Source organism: Phytophthora infestans, genomic scaffold (genome assembly GCF_000142945.1).
Source record: "Phytophthora infestans T30-4 supercont1.23 genomic scaffold, whole genome shotgun sequence".
Classification (NCBI taxonomy): Eukaryota; Oomycota; class Peronosporomycetes; order Peronosporales; family Peronosporaceae; genus Phytophthora; species Phytophthora infestans.
Window position 1 is genome coordinate 1,353,559 of NW_003303736.1, and position 14,693 is coordinate 1,368,251.

Here is a 14,693-nt window from a genome sequence, read left to right on the forward strand (position 1 = left end):
TTGGTGTAAGCTGTGGATCTAACCGTGCTCCCGGTGCGCCACTAGATTGGCGCTGAAGCCGAGGCGGTACTCGGTTTGACGTCGCGGATGGAGATGCCATGCGACGTCCCAGCATGGAGTGAGGCGACACCGGCTCGGTGGCAGCGCCTTGGGGCGGCTGCGTGTCTGTCGAAGCGCCGTGGGGCGGCTCTGCAGAAGTGATAGGGCCATGGGGCGCCTTTATGGGCATGCTCTCCTCTCGACGTTCGCCACTAGAGGAGGAAATAGTAGGAGGTGATCGCCCGCGTAAGCGGGGAATATAAAGTTGTTGTCCGTTGGCAGAACCATATACCGGTGTATTTAATGTGGTTGTGCAATCGTACCGTAGAGCTGACGAACTAGCAGCGCCACGGCCACTTCACTGTCGTGTGCGGCGGTTGCCCTGGTAACGCTCTCGCCCGTAATTCCGGTCAATAAATTCCTGTAACTCCCGCGGTAGACGGCCGTTTCAGTGGTGGGTACGACGAGAGTGGGCACAACTGTCGGCATTTCCGCCGAAGCACATACATCCGCCCATAAACCGCAGGCAAGGCTCGCGCCCGTCGGCATCACGTGGGATGAGGCGACGAATGGCATCCGGCATCACCGGTACACGGGAGGATGGGCCACGACGTGAGGACGAGCTTGCCAACGTCTGGGTTGGGCGAGGCTCAGTCGCTGGGGGAAAGCTAGTAGCTCCTGGTGTCTTGGCTGCCAGACGGAGGGCGAGGCCATTGAGAGCTGCCTGCCAGTCGGGACTGTGATAGACGACGGCTCTCACGGCCTCGGAAAAGTCACGCCACCAGTGTGGAACGTCCATCATCAGGTGAGCCAGAGTCTTGCCGAGGAATTGGCTCACGTGAAGAAGCGTGGGCAGCTCAAGCTCGGGTGTGTTCTCGTCTCGCTCCTTGTTAGCAAGTACAAACCGCTTCAGTCGCGAGAGAAGCCGGCGGACATGATCGTACCATAGGGCGTCTCCAAGCGAGACTAATCCACCAATTGCCGCCAGCAGGTCTTCATACGTCTGGCACTGGGCATTCATCACCGGCAGAGACGCACTCGCGCCGAAGTCCACTGAGAAGTTCGCGTTGGATGAGCCTCGACGAAGTTGCTCCAGTTCCGATTGTGGTCGGAAGTGCATGGCGCAAAGGCCTCTTGAGCCTAGACTGCCGCTGTAAATTTCCATCAGCACCGCGGGTGGAGCGTCGAACCGGACGCTGTCGAGTTCACGCAAATGCAATATAAAAGACATTGGAGACAACCACTTACCTGTCTCAGAGTTTAGTTCCTTGAAGATACGGTGTGCCGCGAGTTGATGTGCTTGAGGCGGGTGATACTCATCTTTTGTGCGAGTACGAGAAGCAGGGAAACTGGCACAACGAAGTTGATGAAGCTCGCGCGGTGGCATGTCAGCGGGGTTGCCGAGCAGTAAAAGGGTCCACGTAGATGACCCGCTATCGGCTGTGGTCGAGACAGAAGCAGACACCAAGTCTACATTACCACAAAGTGGTGAGCCGCGAGAGATGGGTGTCTCCTTACTGTGGAGCTCGCGACGCAGCTCGGTAAATAGCTGAAAAAGTTGATCAGCTTTATCTTCAAGTTGACGGTGACCGTGGATTGTTTGGGGGGCTGGACTAACAGGTGCCCGGCTGAAAACCGCGCATAAAGTCGTCGAGGTTGAATGCTGAGTCCACAGGGGCGGAGCTCGATGTTCCAGGGAGAGGTTCTTCACGGCCACGAGACGGAAGCGCTGCTGACGTGACGCTCACTGTGTTCACCTGCTTGGCGTATGCCGCTTGGAGGTCTGGCTGGTCGTCTCCACAAGCGGGTAGAAACGCGCAGGGTAGTGGTGCCGGGATGGTCGCGTCTGGAACGACAGGTAGAGGCTCAGTCGATGGAGAAGATGCTGCGTTAGAGTGTCGAGGCTGGATCGGAAGCGCATCACCCATCTCACTACAGACGGATGGGTTGTTTTGTTCCGTAGTTGGAGTACCAGTACGGGGCTTCGCGACGGCTTTACGCTTCTTTCTGCGGGCATCTGCAAGGTCGACTTCAGACACAGGGTCTACGCGCATGGCCTTACGCGATTCCGCCCTGATGCGTTTGGCCACTTCTTTCGCTCGGATGCGCGCGCTTGAGCGACCCAGGGACAGTGCCGCTGCACTGGACGCAGGTTCGGGCTCGTCGATGACGATCACGTCGTTCAGTGCCTCATTGTCGACGCGTACCGAAGGAATCGGACGGCCCAGAGAGAGAGAAGAGCCCAGCGGGGGCGCACTTCCGGACGAACGCGTGAACCCCGCCGCCGGTGGTTCAGCGCTATCGGGCAATCGGGTCGTAGTCGGTGGATTAGCGCTCGAGCTAAGAGGGTCCACGACGTTCGAGGCGGCCGCAGCGCTTGAACCAAGTGTCGGTGGCGGTGAGGTAAGAGAAGTTCTGGAGTTGAGCTGCTTGCTTGAGCTGCTAGAGGAAACTTGAGAAGGAGGTTGCTGTATATGTCGGAATCGTCCATCGCTCTTTGGCACTACAATGAGTGGACTCTACCGCGCCGGAACACCTGCTGAATCAGGAGTACTAGCGAGGTTCGGGCTTCTGCTGCTGACTCCTTTTCCCGAGGAAACTACTATTTTTGCTAACCAAGAAATCCAATTTACCCTAAGATACTTAATAAATTCCTCTTCTTACTTACATGTATAAGATCGACTGGGTGTAGCCGCATACAACGATCGTTGAAGGCGTTAATAGGCCGATCAGGTTAGAGCTGGTAGATTTATATGTAATGAATTTTTCCAATAACGTAATTTGCCAGTTGAGTGTGTGATGCCAATTGCGTGCGCGATGCAGAAATTCTGCCAATTGTTATGCTTAAAACCAAAATTGCGCAATTGGATTAGTTGATCTCATTTCAGTCAGTTCAGTGCACGCTTTTCAGCAACCAACTAAATAAAATCCACATTTTTCAGACTCATCATTTTTAAAGGGTATTCGATTCTGGCCAGCCGCAGCCCATTCATTTCACAAGACACGAAGCCATGGGGGCAGACGACGAAGACGTGGAGTCTACAACGCTGCGCCGAGGGGGAACCTACACGGTTAAAATAATACCGGTATGTTTAAGCTCTGGATGAAGACGTTTCACTCGTATTTGACAAACAACAACGTGAAGCGTCCGGTGGTGCTGGTCCTGGACAACAGTTCGACTCATGTCAAAGTCGGTAAATGCTTTTATTTTTATTAAAATTATTTTAATTACTAACAAGGATTTTGTATTAATCAATTAGACGGGTAAATTTATTTTAGGTGAATTATCCGTTTGATCACACTCGATCTCCCTCCAAATGCCCCTCACCTCTATCAGCCTCTTGACGTGGCTGTTATCAAGCCTTTCACGAGCATGGTGACATCTACTTTACTAGCCAAAATGCTGCACAGTTCGAGCTGTACTAATGCAAAATCTGATACCATCGAGGTAGCGTGCCATGCGTATCGTAACCCGGTGGTGACAAGCCCTGAAAACGCTGTAAATGGATTCAGAACCATTAAAATCTATCCACCATCCTTGCCTAGTGTATGCAGACTTGTTTACGACTGTTTGCGAGTGGTGGAGCACGCGGAGACATTGGAAGGGCGGCATGGCTCAAGCGAAAGCGTGAAATTCAAGAAGAAATACGCAGCAGCATTTTTTTTTTTACAGCTGCCAACAGCACCTCGCACTAAAAACAAACGCTCACGACGTGGACTTTGTAGGGCGTCTTACAACAAAGGAGATGCTGCTTTAAAGTGAGCTTTAGTCGATAGCCAGAACCGTGCACAAAACTGATAGCCTCAAATTCCATCCTCACTTTTGACTAACCATTGCACCTCACATGTTCGTTTGTAAAGAGCGCAAAAATAAGTATTAGATGCGTTGGTATTCCCTTTTTGATTTCCAAAGACCCAATTGAAACAACAATTGGTGCCTCTTTCGCTACATGCACCTTTTGAGCATACCCAAAATCAGGCACTCAGCTCGCAAGTTACGTTTATTAGATTTTATGCCAAATTAGGAACAATTTGGCATAAAATCTAATAAACGTAATTTGCGAGCTGAGTGCCAATCGACTAGCGGCCTTGCTTAGCCCTTGGCTCCACGTAAATGGTATGATGGCTTCCAGAAGGTCTTCTGTTGTTCAACTTGTAAGCGAAGTTTACGTTGCGTTTCCGGGACAAGGATGTTGCGACAGTTATGAACTGCTCGGAGCTTGCAGTCTAGCTCCCGATTCATCAAGTGCAACTAATGCTGCTACAGATGAGCTTAATAAAAAGAGCGCGGAAGGAGTTCGTGTTTCGGTTGCATAGATGATATGATTGTAAGCATAATATCTATGCAAAAGAAGATAGAATTCGTACACGCCCACTCCTCTGATAACCATCACCACATGGGTCTACGTATTTAAAGCCGCCTACGATGCATCGTATACCTTTATTTTATTATCTGCTACCCACAGCGAAGCAAGTTATGCATGGCCGTTGGGAGAGCACAGCTGACCAACTATATGAAAACACTTAGCCCGATGTCAAATTGATGACGGCGCGTACACACCGTAAGCTCTTCTTTTACCCCGTTCGAGGGTACCCGTAAACTCAACAGATCTCACGGCACTTTAGATTGTTTATCTGAGTCTGTCGCGGATCAAAGATCGACGAGCAGTCTGGAAGATTACGATCCAGTGAAGACGTCTAAAAGTGTCTCTTCAAATGTAGCCAAAAAATGCGAGTAAAGCCTTAATGGCTTCACTTTTGCGCCAACCTAGATAGCGCTGAGGCGAGAGAAAATGCTGTAATTACAGGCGCGGACGAGCTGCCATACTTACCGAAACATCCTACCAAAGCTGAGCCAGTCAGTACTGGGAAAGTGTCGGCTTTATTCGAAAGGCTTGAAGCGCTTACTCAACAAGCGTCTTACTCTCGACCACATGTGACGACCCAGACTTAGCTACACCTTTGCCCGGCCAAACTCGGATTAAGCAACATGCAAAGTCAAAATATAACTTCGGGTTACGTTTGGTGACTTGTGTTTATTACATTAAATTCCGAAATGTGCAAGCAAGGCCGATTTTGCCGCAAAGAGAGACCAGCACGCCAAACCGAGAGCCGCGCGCGCCAAAATGAATGGACGCTAGGTGGCTTTGTAGCGTGGATCAGCTTCTACGATCACTTTCCAATCGTCTCCTAAGGCCCCAGATGCCCAGCCAAGCCGCCCGCCTGTCACCTCACACCCCAATGGAGCGCCTGCGAGTGCTCGACGCGTACCTTGCTGGTCGTTCTGACTGGAAGATTGTCGCGGCAAGCAACGGCTTTTCATCGTCGACAGCATACGACTTGGTAAAGCGTGAATGTGCCAATGATGTAAAACGTGGAGGCGCACGTGCAAAGTCAACGAAGGTAACAGACGAGGTCGTGGCGATTTTGGAGAGCTACCTGAACGAGAGCTGCACGTTCACGTTGAAGACGATGGTGAGCATGCTGACCGTCGACACTGGCATCTCGTTGTCTACCTCCACGGTTAGCCGGCACTTGGTGGGCTTGACATACACAGTCAAGCAAGCACGAATTGAGCCCTCAACCTGCAACAATGACGCTAACAAGGCAAAGCGCCAGAAGTTCGCGAAAACACTCCTGAAGCACCATCGCAAGGGCAACTGCATAGTGTACTACGACGAGACGAGCTTCAACGTCTACTGCATGCGCGCCCGCGGTCGTGCTAAGAAGGAAGCACGAGCCGTCGTGGTTTTGCCTCCGTCCAAAGGGCCAAACCTGCAGATTTAATGTGCTGTAAACTCGACCATCGGGCTTGTGCACCACCGCCTCCAACGAGGTAGCATTCAGATGGATTGCAACGCTGAATTTGTCGAAGAGGTATACCAAAAGGTGAAAGAGCCTGAGGCGTTCCGTGAGAGCTTCCGCGGCAAGAAGATCGTGATCGTGCTCGACAACGCGCCTGCTCACAGTCAGACGGAAGAGCGTGTTGTCGCGCACGCAGACCTGAAGCTGCTGCGACTGGGCCCCTATTCGCCAATGTGCAACCCCATCGAGGGGTGCTTCAGCGTCTTTAAGTCAAGAATTAAGAGCGAACTGGCTGTCGACCGAGAACAAATTTGCGATAGACGTCGCGGAGTGCACCGCGATGAAAATGGCGAGTTAATCACTCTCGGAGAGCGCCAAATGCAGTTCTTGGAGCGGGCAGCTCGAGCAAGCATGCGGTGTATGACGCCCACGTTAGTGGGTCAGATGGAATTACACTGTCGCGATGCTGTCATTGCCGCTAGGGACCTCGAGGATATGCAGTATGGCAGATGAGCTGGCCTCTCTCCGACTTTGTTTGCGGCAAAATCGGCCTTGCTTGCACATTTCGGAATTTAATGTAATAAACACAAGTCACCAAACGTAACCCGAAGTTATATTTTGACTTTGCATGTTGCTTAATCCGAGTTTGGCCGGGCAAAGGTGTAGTAGGCAGCCGCATACAAATGGGCAGCGAACAAGCTACCAATTTGAATGCATATTCTTTAAGCTCACAACATCTTTACAATGCAAATCGCTCACCAGTTTTTGATTCTCCAATTTCAAAGTTGTGATCTCCACCCGTATGTCTACGCGGGCCCTTGCTCTGAATTCCCTTTCTATAAGCATTTAGAGCATGCCTACAAAACCGTAATCCTGCAGCGTACCAAAATTGCTTCTCCCCGCAGTTTAATTTGGATGTACAGGACACGATGTGTTTCGCTTTGCCCCAAGAGATGCTATTCACGGCCAGCATATCTTGTTTTCGTGTTTGCGAGAGCTTCTCTCCATGATTGGTTCGCAAACTGACGAATGGCGTCGGCTACTTCTGTCTTCTTGTCGCGGTGTGCACCGGATCACTTGTCCTGCTGCGAATCGTTAGCGCCCTCGTAACACACGTCGGTAAGAAGATTGTGGTTCACAGCCCCTACCCACTTGCGAATGCAAATGAGCTTACAAAGTTCTCAGTCGTCATCGCGAAAACTTTTAAAATCATCATTATTTGCTCCAGAAGTGTAAAATCGAATATGAGGTCGGGCTATAGCATTTGTACCACGCTGTCATCCCATTTTATTGACTGGGACCTCGTCCGGGTTAGTTAATGATTAACACGCAAGCCCTTGGCACAAGTGTGGCCAAGTCAGTGCTACTGTTTACCACTCACAGGGGCAAATAACGCAAGTCGGCGACGTTGCTGAGCCAGTACGTTCAAGAAGCAAGGTCTTCCACGCCACGTTTTGGGTTCTTGCACCAGGATGAACAGGAAAGTAGGAGATCGGGTGCATGGCGGCTTCTCTAAAAGGTCTTGGTGAGTGTACCTTTCGTATCCGGCTTGTATACCACGGCTCTCCGAGCTTTGGCTCACAGCCTAGTGCCGCTCCTTCCACCGACAGAAGGAAGATACAAAGTGGACAACTATGTTTGGAGCTCATCAAGACAGCCACAATTGCGACATGTACGTTTGAAATGTATGGTGGTGCGGAGATTGCTGGAAATTGCGTAAGAAAACACCACAGTACCTGCGCTACCTCTATCTGCAGATGTGTCTGCGACTATATGTAAAGCAATATGCTCCTTTAGCCTTCTTTAGTCAGATTTGTGCGTAGTGCTAGGTGCCTTTTATCAATGTTATGGACTTTTAACAATGTCATATACGCGTCGAAACGCGGCCAATGGTAAGTGAACCTTCATGAGGTCAGATAACAGAATTCTCTAAGTGTTGGCATTCGGGTTGTACGATGTATACATCCCATCACAAAAAAAAACCTGGCTTTTTGCCTTGACCCAACGCAATCGGTCATGTTCGGTGGGTCGATGGGCACAATTATCCCGTCTCTGAAATCACCAGTCGGTGTCAATAATGCGTTACTGCGCGGCTTTCATGTGGGGTATAGAAGGCACACAATGGTAAATAGCTCTAGCCTCAAATTAAGGTGTCTGAGGTTAGCCATTTACCTCCCTATACACTTCGTTTTTGAGGCTTTCAATATTTTAATCAAAACAAATTTGTAAAACGATGTTTTATGCCACGTTCCAATGTTAGTAGTCATTTCCGGTGGCCCAAATATTACGAAATATCCTAATTTCACCGGCAATTTCATCCCTAGTACATGTAGGATACCCACCTAGAAAGCTCAGAGCAAAACCAATATTAGCATATTTCTCGTAGGCTTAGAGAGCAATGGGTTGCAGGAATATTTTACGAATTCAATTCTATAAGGCAAAATCTATCCGATGTCCTTTTTGCCATGTCGGAGAGCTTATGTCTCTCTAATCCAACCGACTTACGCTTGCTTGTGCACTCAAGTCAAAAAACCAGACCCTTCGATAATACTATTGCAATAGAATTGCTGCATCACAAGAAAATAAGTAATTGTTATCAACGTGAAGGAACGCAAAATAAGTTATTGTCCGTAATGAAATTGTATTGCCATTACCCCGAGCTCACAGCAAGATCAATTCACTGAGCATGAACCACCTTGGTTACGGTGGCTGCTTTCCAAAAGTGCCTCTTCAGCTTCAAAAACAGCACGGTCTCCAGGTGCATCGGGAGCATACCATGGCGATGAAGTGGCAGCGTATGCTTCGCGATGCTGAAAAGCCTCTCCACGGTATTGGATGTCGGCGGGATGTACTCGACTCCGCGAAACTTCTTCCGGGCCGTGCGCTGCTTCTTTCGCGCTTTCAGCACCCGGTCCGCGAATCCTTGGGGTCGTGCAGTTCCCGCGTCTTCACTGCCTGTGTCCGCTGCTGGCACCGTCTCGAACGGTAGCAGCATCAACTCCTGCTCGCCCGTCAGCTCGTTGTCCTTTCCTGCGAACGTCAGCACACATGCCTCCTCGACAGCAGGACTCTTAATTATAGAAGCGTCTGCCGCAAGGTACTTGTCAACCACTGGGCGTTTCACGACAAGAGCATCGAATATATCACGCACGTCGAGAATCGTCAAGAGGTCCTTTTGAAGCTTCATCGTCGCGGACTGAAAGTCGCCGAGGTCGGACCGCAGCTCCTGTAGACGCTTCTCCTGCCTGCGCGTTGGCATCAACGCCACGACGTCGTTGTCATCGGTGTCCAAGGCAGACCGGATTGCTAAGTATCGTCCAATCATCTTGAGCGTTGACGTCCATCTTGTTGTTTGGCGAAGAACTGGCCTGAAATCAGTTTTTTGCCTAAAAAAAAGAATAAAATAAAATTAGTAAAAACATCGAAATACCGGTAATACTGATTTCTTACCTGAGCGCAGCAGCTTTGCTGAGGCAGCGTAATCTACGCATAAGTTGTTGAAGCTGCTCCATTAAAGGTTCGTCGTCAAGCAAGTACAACTTTACAGCCAAATTGAGACAGTGGCTTGCACATCCAATGAATGGAACCTGAAGCAAATCAGCTAGCCGACTGTTGACCGAGCAATTGTCAGCCACCAGATAACAAATGCTCGCTGTGTCACGCTTAAGGAAAGGTAGAATACCTCTAAGAAACAAGACGTGACTCTCGGCCGACTGGTCTTCAGCCTTTTCGTCGACAATCGGTGCTAGTGCTAGCAACACCTTTTCCGAGCGCTGATCGTGCTCAAAAGCCGCAAAAACGGCGACGTAGTGCTCCGATTGGAAGCTCCAACCATCAAGCATGACACCAAACGAGGCAGGAAGAATATCGGCGATCTCCATTTCAACCTCCTTGGTCAGCAGGACCGCATACTTCAGCAGCGTCTCCGAGCAAATCGTTTTCATGGTCGTGTACTTGACCACAGTAGGATCTTCGTAAATGGAGAAAGGCAGGCTGCACGCCGTGACGTAGTCTAGCCAGGAGTAGATCGTCTAGCTCTTCTGGTGATGAAGCTTACGAGCGCTCTTGAGTTGACCCCGCTGGTCGTCACCGTTGCGACGTAGTCAGGGAGTTGCTTCGTCACATGAAGGAAGAGATAGAAGTAGCCAGTCTTCAAGTCTTGTTTGCGGACCGTACCACACTGGCAGCGGTGGTAACCGGTAGGCTCGTCTTGGCCATCGAGCAGCGGCGTGAAAAAGTAAGAGCAGACTTGCTTGGCACTGAAGGTGGCTTTAGAGGTCATGGCGAGAGCAAAAGTGAGAGATAAATATTAATCGGGAGCTTTACATCATGCACCAGTGCAGCACCAACCAAGTTGTAGGGCGTAATTACGAGGTATATGAAGGGTGAAACGTAAATTTCGTAAAAAAAAATGTATGGCTTGGACTTGGTAAAAATAAATTACTGGCGATGGACTAATTTTTTCCAAAATAACTCATTGACTATAAAATATTGTATTGGATTTCCAATACAATTATTATTTCAGAGGTCTGGTCAAAACGTGGTACTTCGTCTTTTTTTAGCAAACAGAATTTGTTGCACGGCAAAACGTCATGAACTGGCTTTGCCAAACTACATGAGATTTCAAACTTGAAATTATGTCCTCGGCGTCGATCCCGTGTAGAACATTCGGTACGAGCCGCTTGGTTTAGGAGGAAAAAAAACTGGCGCAACGCAGGTATTGTTACAATGTATATATGAATTTTCTGGGACGATGAGGCATAGCCACAAGTCCTACATAATATTCCCGCTCTTGCAAAAATTGGCCTTTGTAGACTATAGACAGACCAATTAATATATTGCAATAAATACTCGACTGGTCTCGATTTGCTATACATGCCTAAGAACGTCTGAGTACCTTCAAAGCTATCTATGAAAACTATGAGCTGGAGCATATAGTCCGTTGTGTAAATACTGTGTGGTAGAGTGATGGTCACCAAGCTGAATTCCGCATCTGCATAAAAAATGATCACGCGCTGTCAAGGCGCCAGGGAGCAGTTGGCCCTTTACAACCCACACACAGTGCCCGCTGAAGGTGCAATTAAATGCGGCGTCTTGTGCTGTTCTTCTAATTCGTTGTGGTGGAGTGCAGTTGCGCAAGAGCTTGAAGGGAAGTACGGGTTTCGAGCTAAAGGCAGGAGAGAACTTTATCGTGGGAAGCGGAAAGGAGTTACTCATTTTTACAGTCTTATGTTGCTACAGAAGCGGTTGGCTGTCTCACCGGTGAGCGAGTACAAACACCAGCTCGAGTCTGAGTACTTTTTGTCAGCTGATCACGTATCTCAGACGTCATGATCTCGCAGCGGAAGGGCGAATTTCCCCCTGTCGCGTTCGTGGTACGGCTAATTGACAGACCCTGAGTGTTTTATACGATGTAAACTAGTGATGCAACAGTTTATTCACAAGGACGCGCCGGGGTTTTCGATCGAGAATACAATTGAGAGGAAAGAAAGACGATTTCCTACTGGGGAAATAACAAGATTCAGTCACTCTCAGAAAAGCGTTTTGTGTATTGTACAGGCTCTCGAAGGTTGCAAAGTCATTTGAAAACGCATTTGCGATTGCTGTTCTTCCGATCCCGCGGTTCACTGAGCTGCAGCTATTCGCCATGAGCAATTCCATAAAGATCAAGATTTTCACGGGTAGTCGCATCTAAAATGTGCTGTGGTTGGGGACGGCATCCAATTGATATAAATGTCTTTTACAGTCTTCGGCATATCTGGTGCAACCAAACTAATGGTATGACGTACCATTCATTGATTTTAAGTTGGGAGGTATCTGTGATTATCTTCCCGCAGGTATCTGTCCACGAAAAACTCGCCTTCAAAAACACCGAAAAGGCTGATCAACTCAAAAAGCGCGTAAGTTCGCCCTCCGAGTATACAACATTCGATGTAGTTGTTCAAGCGGGATTGATTTATAACCTTTACAACAACCACCACTAGATGAACGGCGAGTTACTCCTTCGTAAGCACGTCATGGACACGTTGCAGACCAACTTCCCATTGCTTAGTGTTGACGAATGCGAAATGCTGCTCGATCTGTTTGGTGCGTGCACTTGAACTCCAAACTCCATCGGTCGGAGGGTATTTACACCAGCTTTATGCAGGCAGCATCGCGTCGATTGCTCAAGCTGGAGCCGAAAAGTTATTGGACGTGACGGTGCTAAACACATCCGCTGCACAAGCGATCGAAGTCTTTTTTAAAAGTGAGTATGTTGTGGAGTAAGGCAGGCTTCAATGAGGATTTGCTCGTGTCATATCAACATGCATGTGCGGATGAAGAAAAGACTTGCAGCAAACCCGAGGGCAGTTTTCACTTCATATACGCACTCAACCGCGACGCATCGCTTCATACAAGTCAAGTGTGGGCCGCGACGATATTATCTCCATCAACACGAAACGCTTTCAGCTGTGGACATTGGGACGCGATAAAATCGATTTGTTCTCCTTTCAAGCCGCGTCCGAACGCGACGCTAAGCTCGTGAAGCCCACGCATGCGCTTCAACTCTGCACCTAACGCATATGGATTCGAGATAATGTCGTGGCACCCACAGATGTCCAGTGTTTCGAGTCTTGGGCACGAGATTGCAAGCGAACTTAGCACCGATAGCGTCAATCGGCCTTGACCGCACAGAGTCAGGTGCTCTAACTGCTGACACCGACAAGCGAGGTACTTTAGAGCGTTGTCAGAGATGCCCCCACGACCAAATCCGAACGGGTTACTTCTTGAAATATCAAGTGTCGTTAAACGCGGGCAGTGATTCGCAAGAGCCAGCAAGCAGTCGTCCGTCAGGTTCTTCGCACCACCAACTAGGAGCGTCTCGAGCTTTGGACAGCTCTCGGCAATACAAGTGACAGCAGAGGACGTCACTGCGGGACATCCTTTCAACTTAATCGAGCGTGCGTTGCCGCAGCATCGAGCTATAGCTTGTACCCCGTCTTTTGAAATCTGTCTACAGTAGCTGAAGTTAATCCTGCCCAGCGACTGTGAGTGGTGAGCACTGATCGCTTGTAGCGCGGTGTCAGTAAGTCGTAAGCACTTGACTGCGCGCACCTCAAACAACTGTTGGGTCGACGCTTGGACGATGGCCGAGAAATCCATATCAGCAAGCGTCTGGCAGCCAGAGACAGTCAAGTGCGTCAAGCTCGAGAAGGATTTGGCTGCCTTCACCAATGACCCTCTAGGTATGACGCACCCGACGAGCGTCAACCTCTTCACCTGCGAGCCGTGACGCTTTGCCAAAAGATTGACGAGCGTAGACGCATGTTCGCTGCTGAACCACTGATGTTCCAATTGAGCGTGGGTCCAAAAGCGCGCAGTCGCTAGTGTCCACCGCCACGAGTGACTGACGCGCTCCAGGGCCAGCAGGTCGTCCATGTAAAGGAAAGAGAGCATCTCGCTGAGAACAGCATCCGACAGTGCAGTGGCGTTGGTGACCATAAGTGCTGCTCGTCAGGCGTTCGTTCCGCGGCTGTAGGTTTGAGATTGGCACCGTTCATGAGAGAAGGAGAAGGTGTCGACGTGTACCGAGATCGCAGCACTGATTGGCGAGTCTTGAACATCCAAAAAGCCGCTTTAAATTCTGGTAGTGCTACGAGTAGTACAGTAAACCACGGCTTCAGTGCAACAGTTGTAAAAAGTTTAATAAAGTGAGACCGCCCTAAACAAAATGAGTCTTAACTCTAAGTACGAAAATTTAACTGTGTACAATGATGTTCTACCGGAATTTACGTGTTTTCTGCAACCGTGTAAAGGTAAAATCTCGCACAAGATACTCCTGTTCATTTGAAACCGTCGCTTTGCTCACAATATTGTAAGCAATAGCGCGCTTTAACTGGGACACTGTTTTGATGCCAAACTGGTTAATTTTGTTGGTGCTGCAGACTTTTTACGGGCCACTGGTTGCAAAAAATTGATCGGTTGCAAAAATACCGTTAATTCCGGTATAATGTTTCAGCTTTATTTATGTAACGGGGTACGTAGCCCTAAGTGTACCCTGGTTACATGAAGTGTGACACTTCACACTTCAGGAGTATGACACGTCATACTCCGGGATATTTGGTACAAGGTACCAAGGTCGTTCAAAGCCAACCATTGGTTAAATGACATTGCATTTCTATAGGTAACAAATAGTTTGTATTAAACCCAAACTTAACCTACCTATAAATATACTCAGTTTACAATCTACCTTATTTAGGTCACTTCGCTCACTTTAATTAAAGAGGGGACCTGTGAACTGCCGCTCAGTGAGAGTTTGTATACTCTCGGAAGATAACTTCCTCTAGCGCAAGGTGCTGTGTGACCCCGTCACACTTGGTAGCACTAGTAGTCAATCCACGCCACCGCGGGTAGACTACATGAACCTCTCCGAAGTTCGTTGCCATGGATAGGAACGACTTCTCCCATTTGAACGACTCTCAGTTCGAGTCGGTTCGGAAGATGGCAGGCATCTTCAGGATGGAGGCCCTGCAGAGCCTGGTGGTGTCAACACCGGCTGAGCAGCTCGAGCGCGTCAATGCATTTGACGCGTACGAGCAGGGCCTCATTGCGCATGTGCGGCAGAACCTGCAGGCTCCGGCGGCGGAAGCAAATCCGCCTCACCCGAAGCCAATACGGCTGAAGGTTAAGCCGTATGAAGGGAAGGAAGGCGAGGACCTTCACTTCTGGGTCCGAGAAGTAGAGCTCGCGATGGACGCGGCTCTGATCTCGACCGAGCAACTGCGTGTTGCTTTTGCACTCTCCAACCTTAGCGGTCGTGCTAAGAGTTGGGTGTACACTCGGGAAGCAACATCCCCTGGATGTTTCAC

At 49.4% G+C, this 14,693-nt stretch overlaps 2 protein-coding genes across 2 annotated transcripts; both read left to right on the forward strand.

Annotated features, from left to right (window-relative positions):
• Positions 1-10,848: 10,848 nt before the first annotated feature.
• PITG_11410 (uncharacterized protein) lies at positions 10,849-12,699 on the forward strand (the record flags this gene model as incomplete). Its single annotated transcript, XM_002900951.1, has 7 exons — positions 10,849-10,918; positions 11,086-11,106; positions 11,170-11,219; positions 11,682-11,744; positions 11,829-11,931; positions 11,993-12,091; positions 12,644-12,699. The coding sequence occupies 7 exons, from the start codon at positions 10,849-10,851 to the stop codon at positions 12,697-12,699; spliced, it is 462 nt and encodes a 153-aa protein (XP_002900997.1).
• A 271-nt stretch (positions 12,700-12,970) lies between these two features.
• PITG_11411 (uncharacterized protein) lies at positions 12,971-13,117 on the forward strand (the record flags this gene model as incomplete). The annotated part of the gene is made up of 1 exon (XM_002900952.1): positions 12,971-13,117. One exon carries the CDS (start codon positions 12,971-12,973, stop codon positions 13,115-13,117), a length of 147 nt encoding a protein of 48 aa, XP_002900998.1.
• Between the last annotated feature and the right edge of the window lie 1,576 nt (positions 13,118-14,693).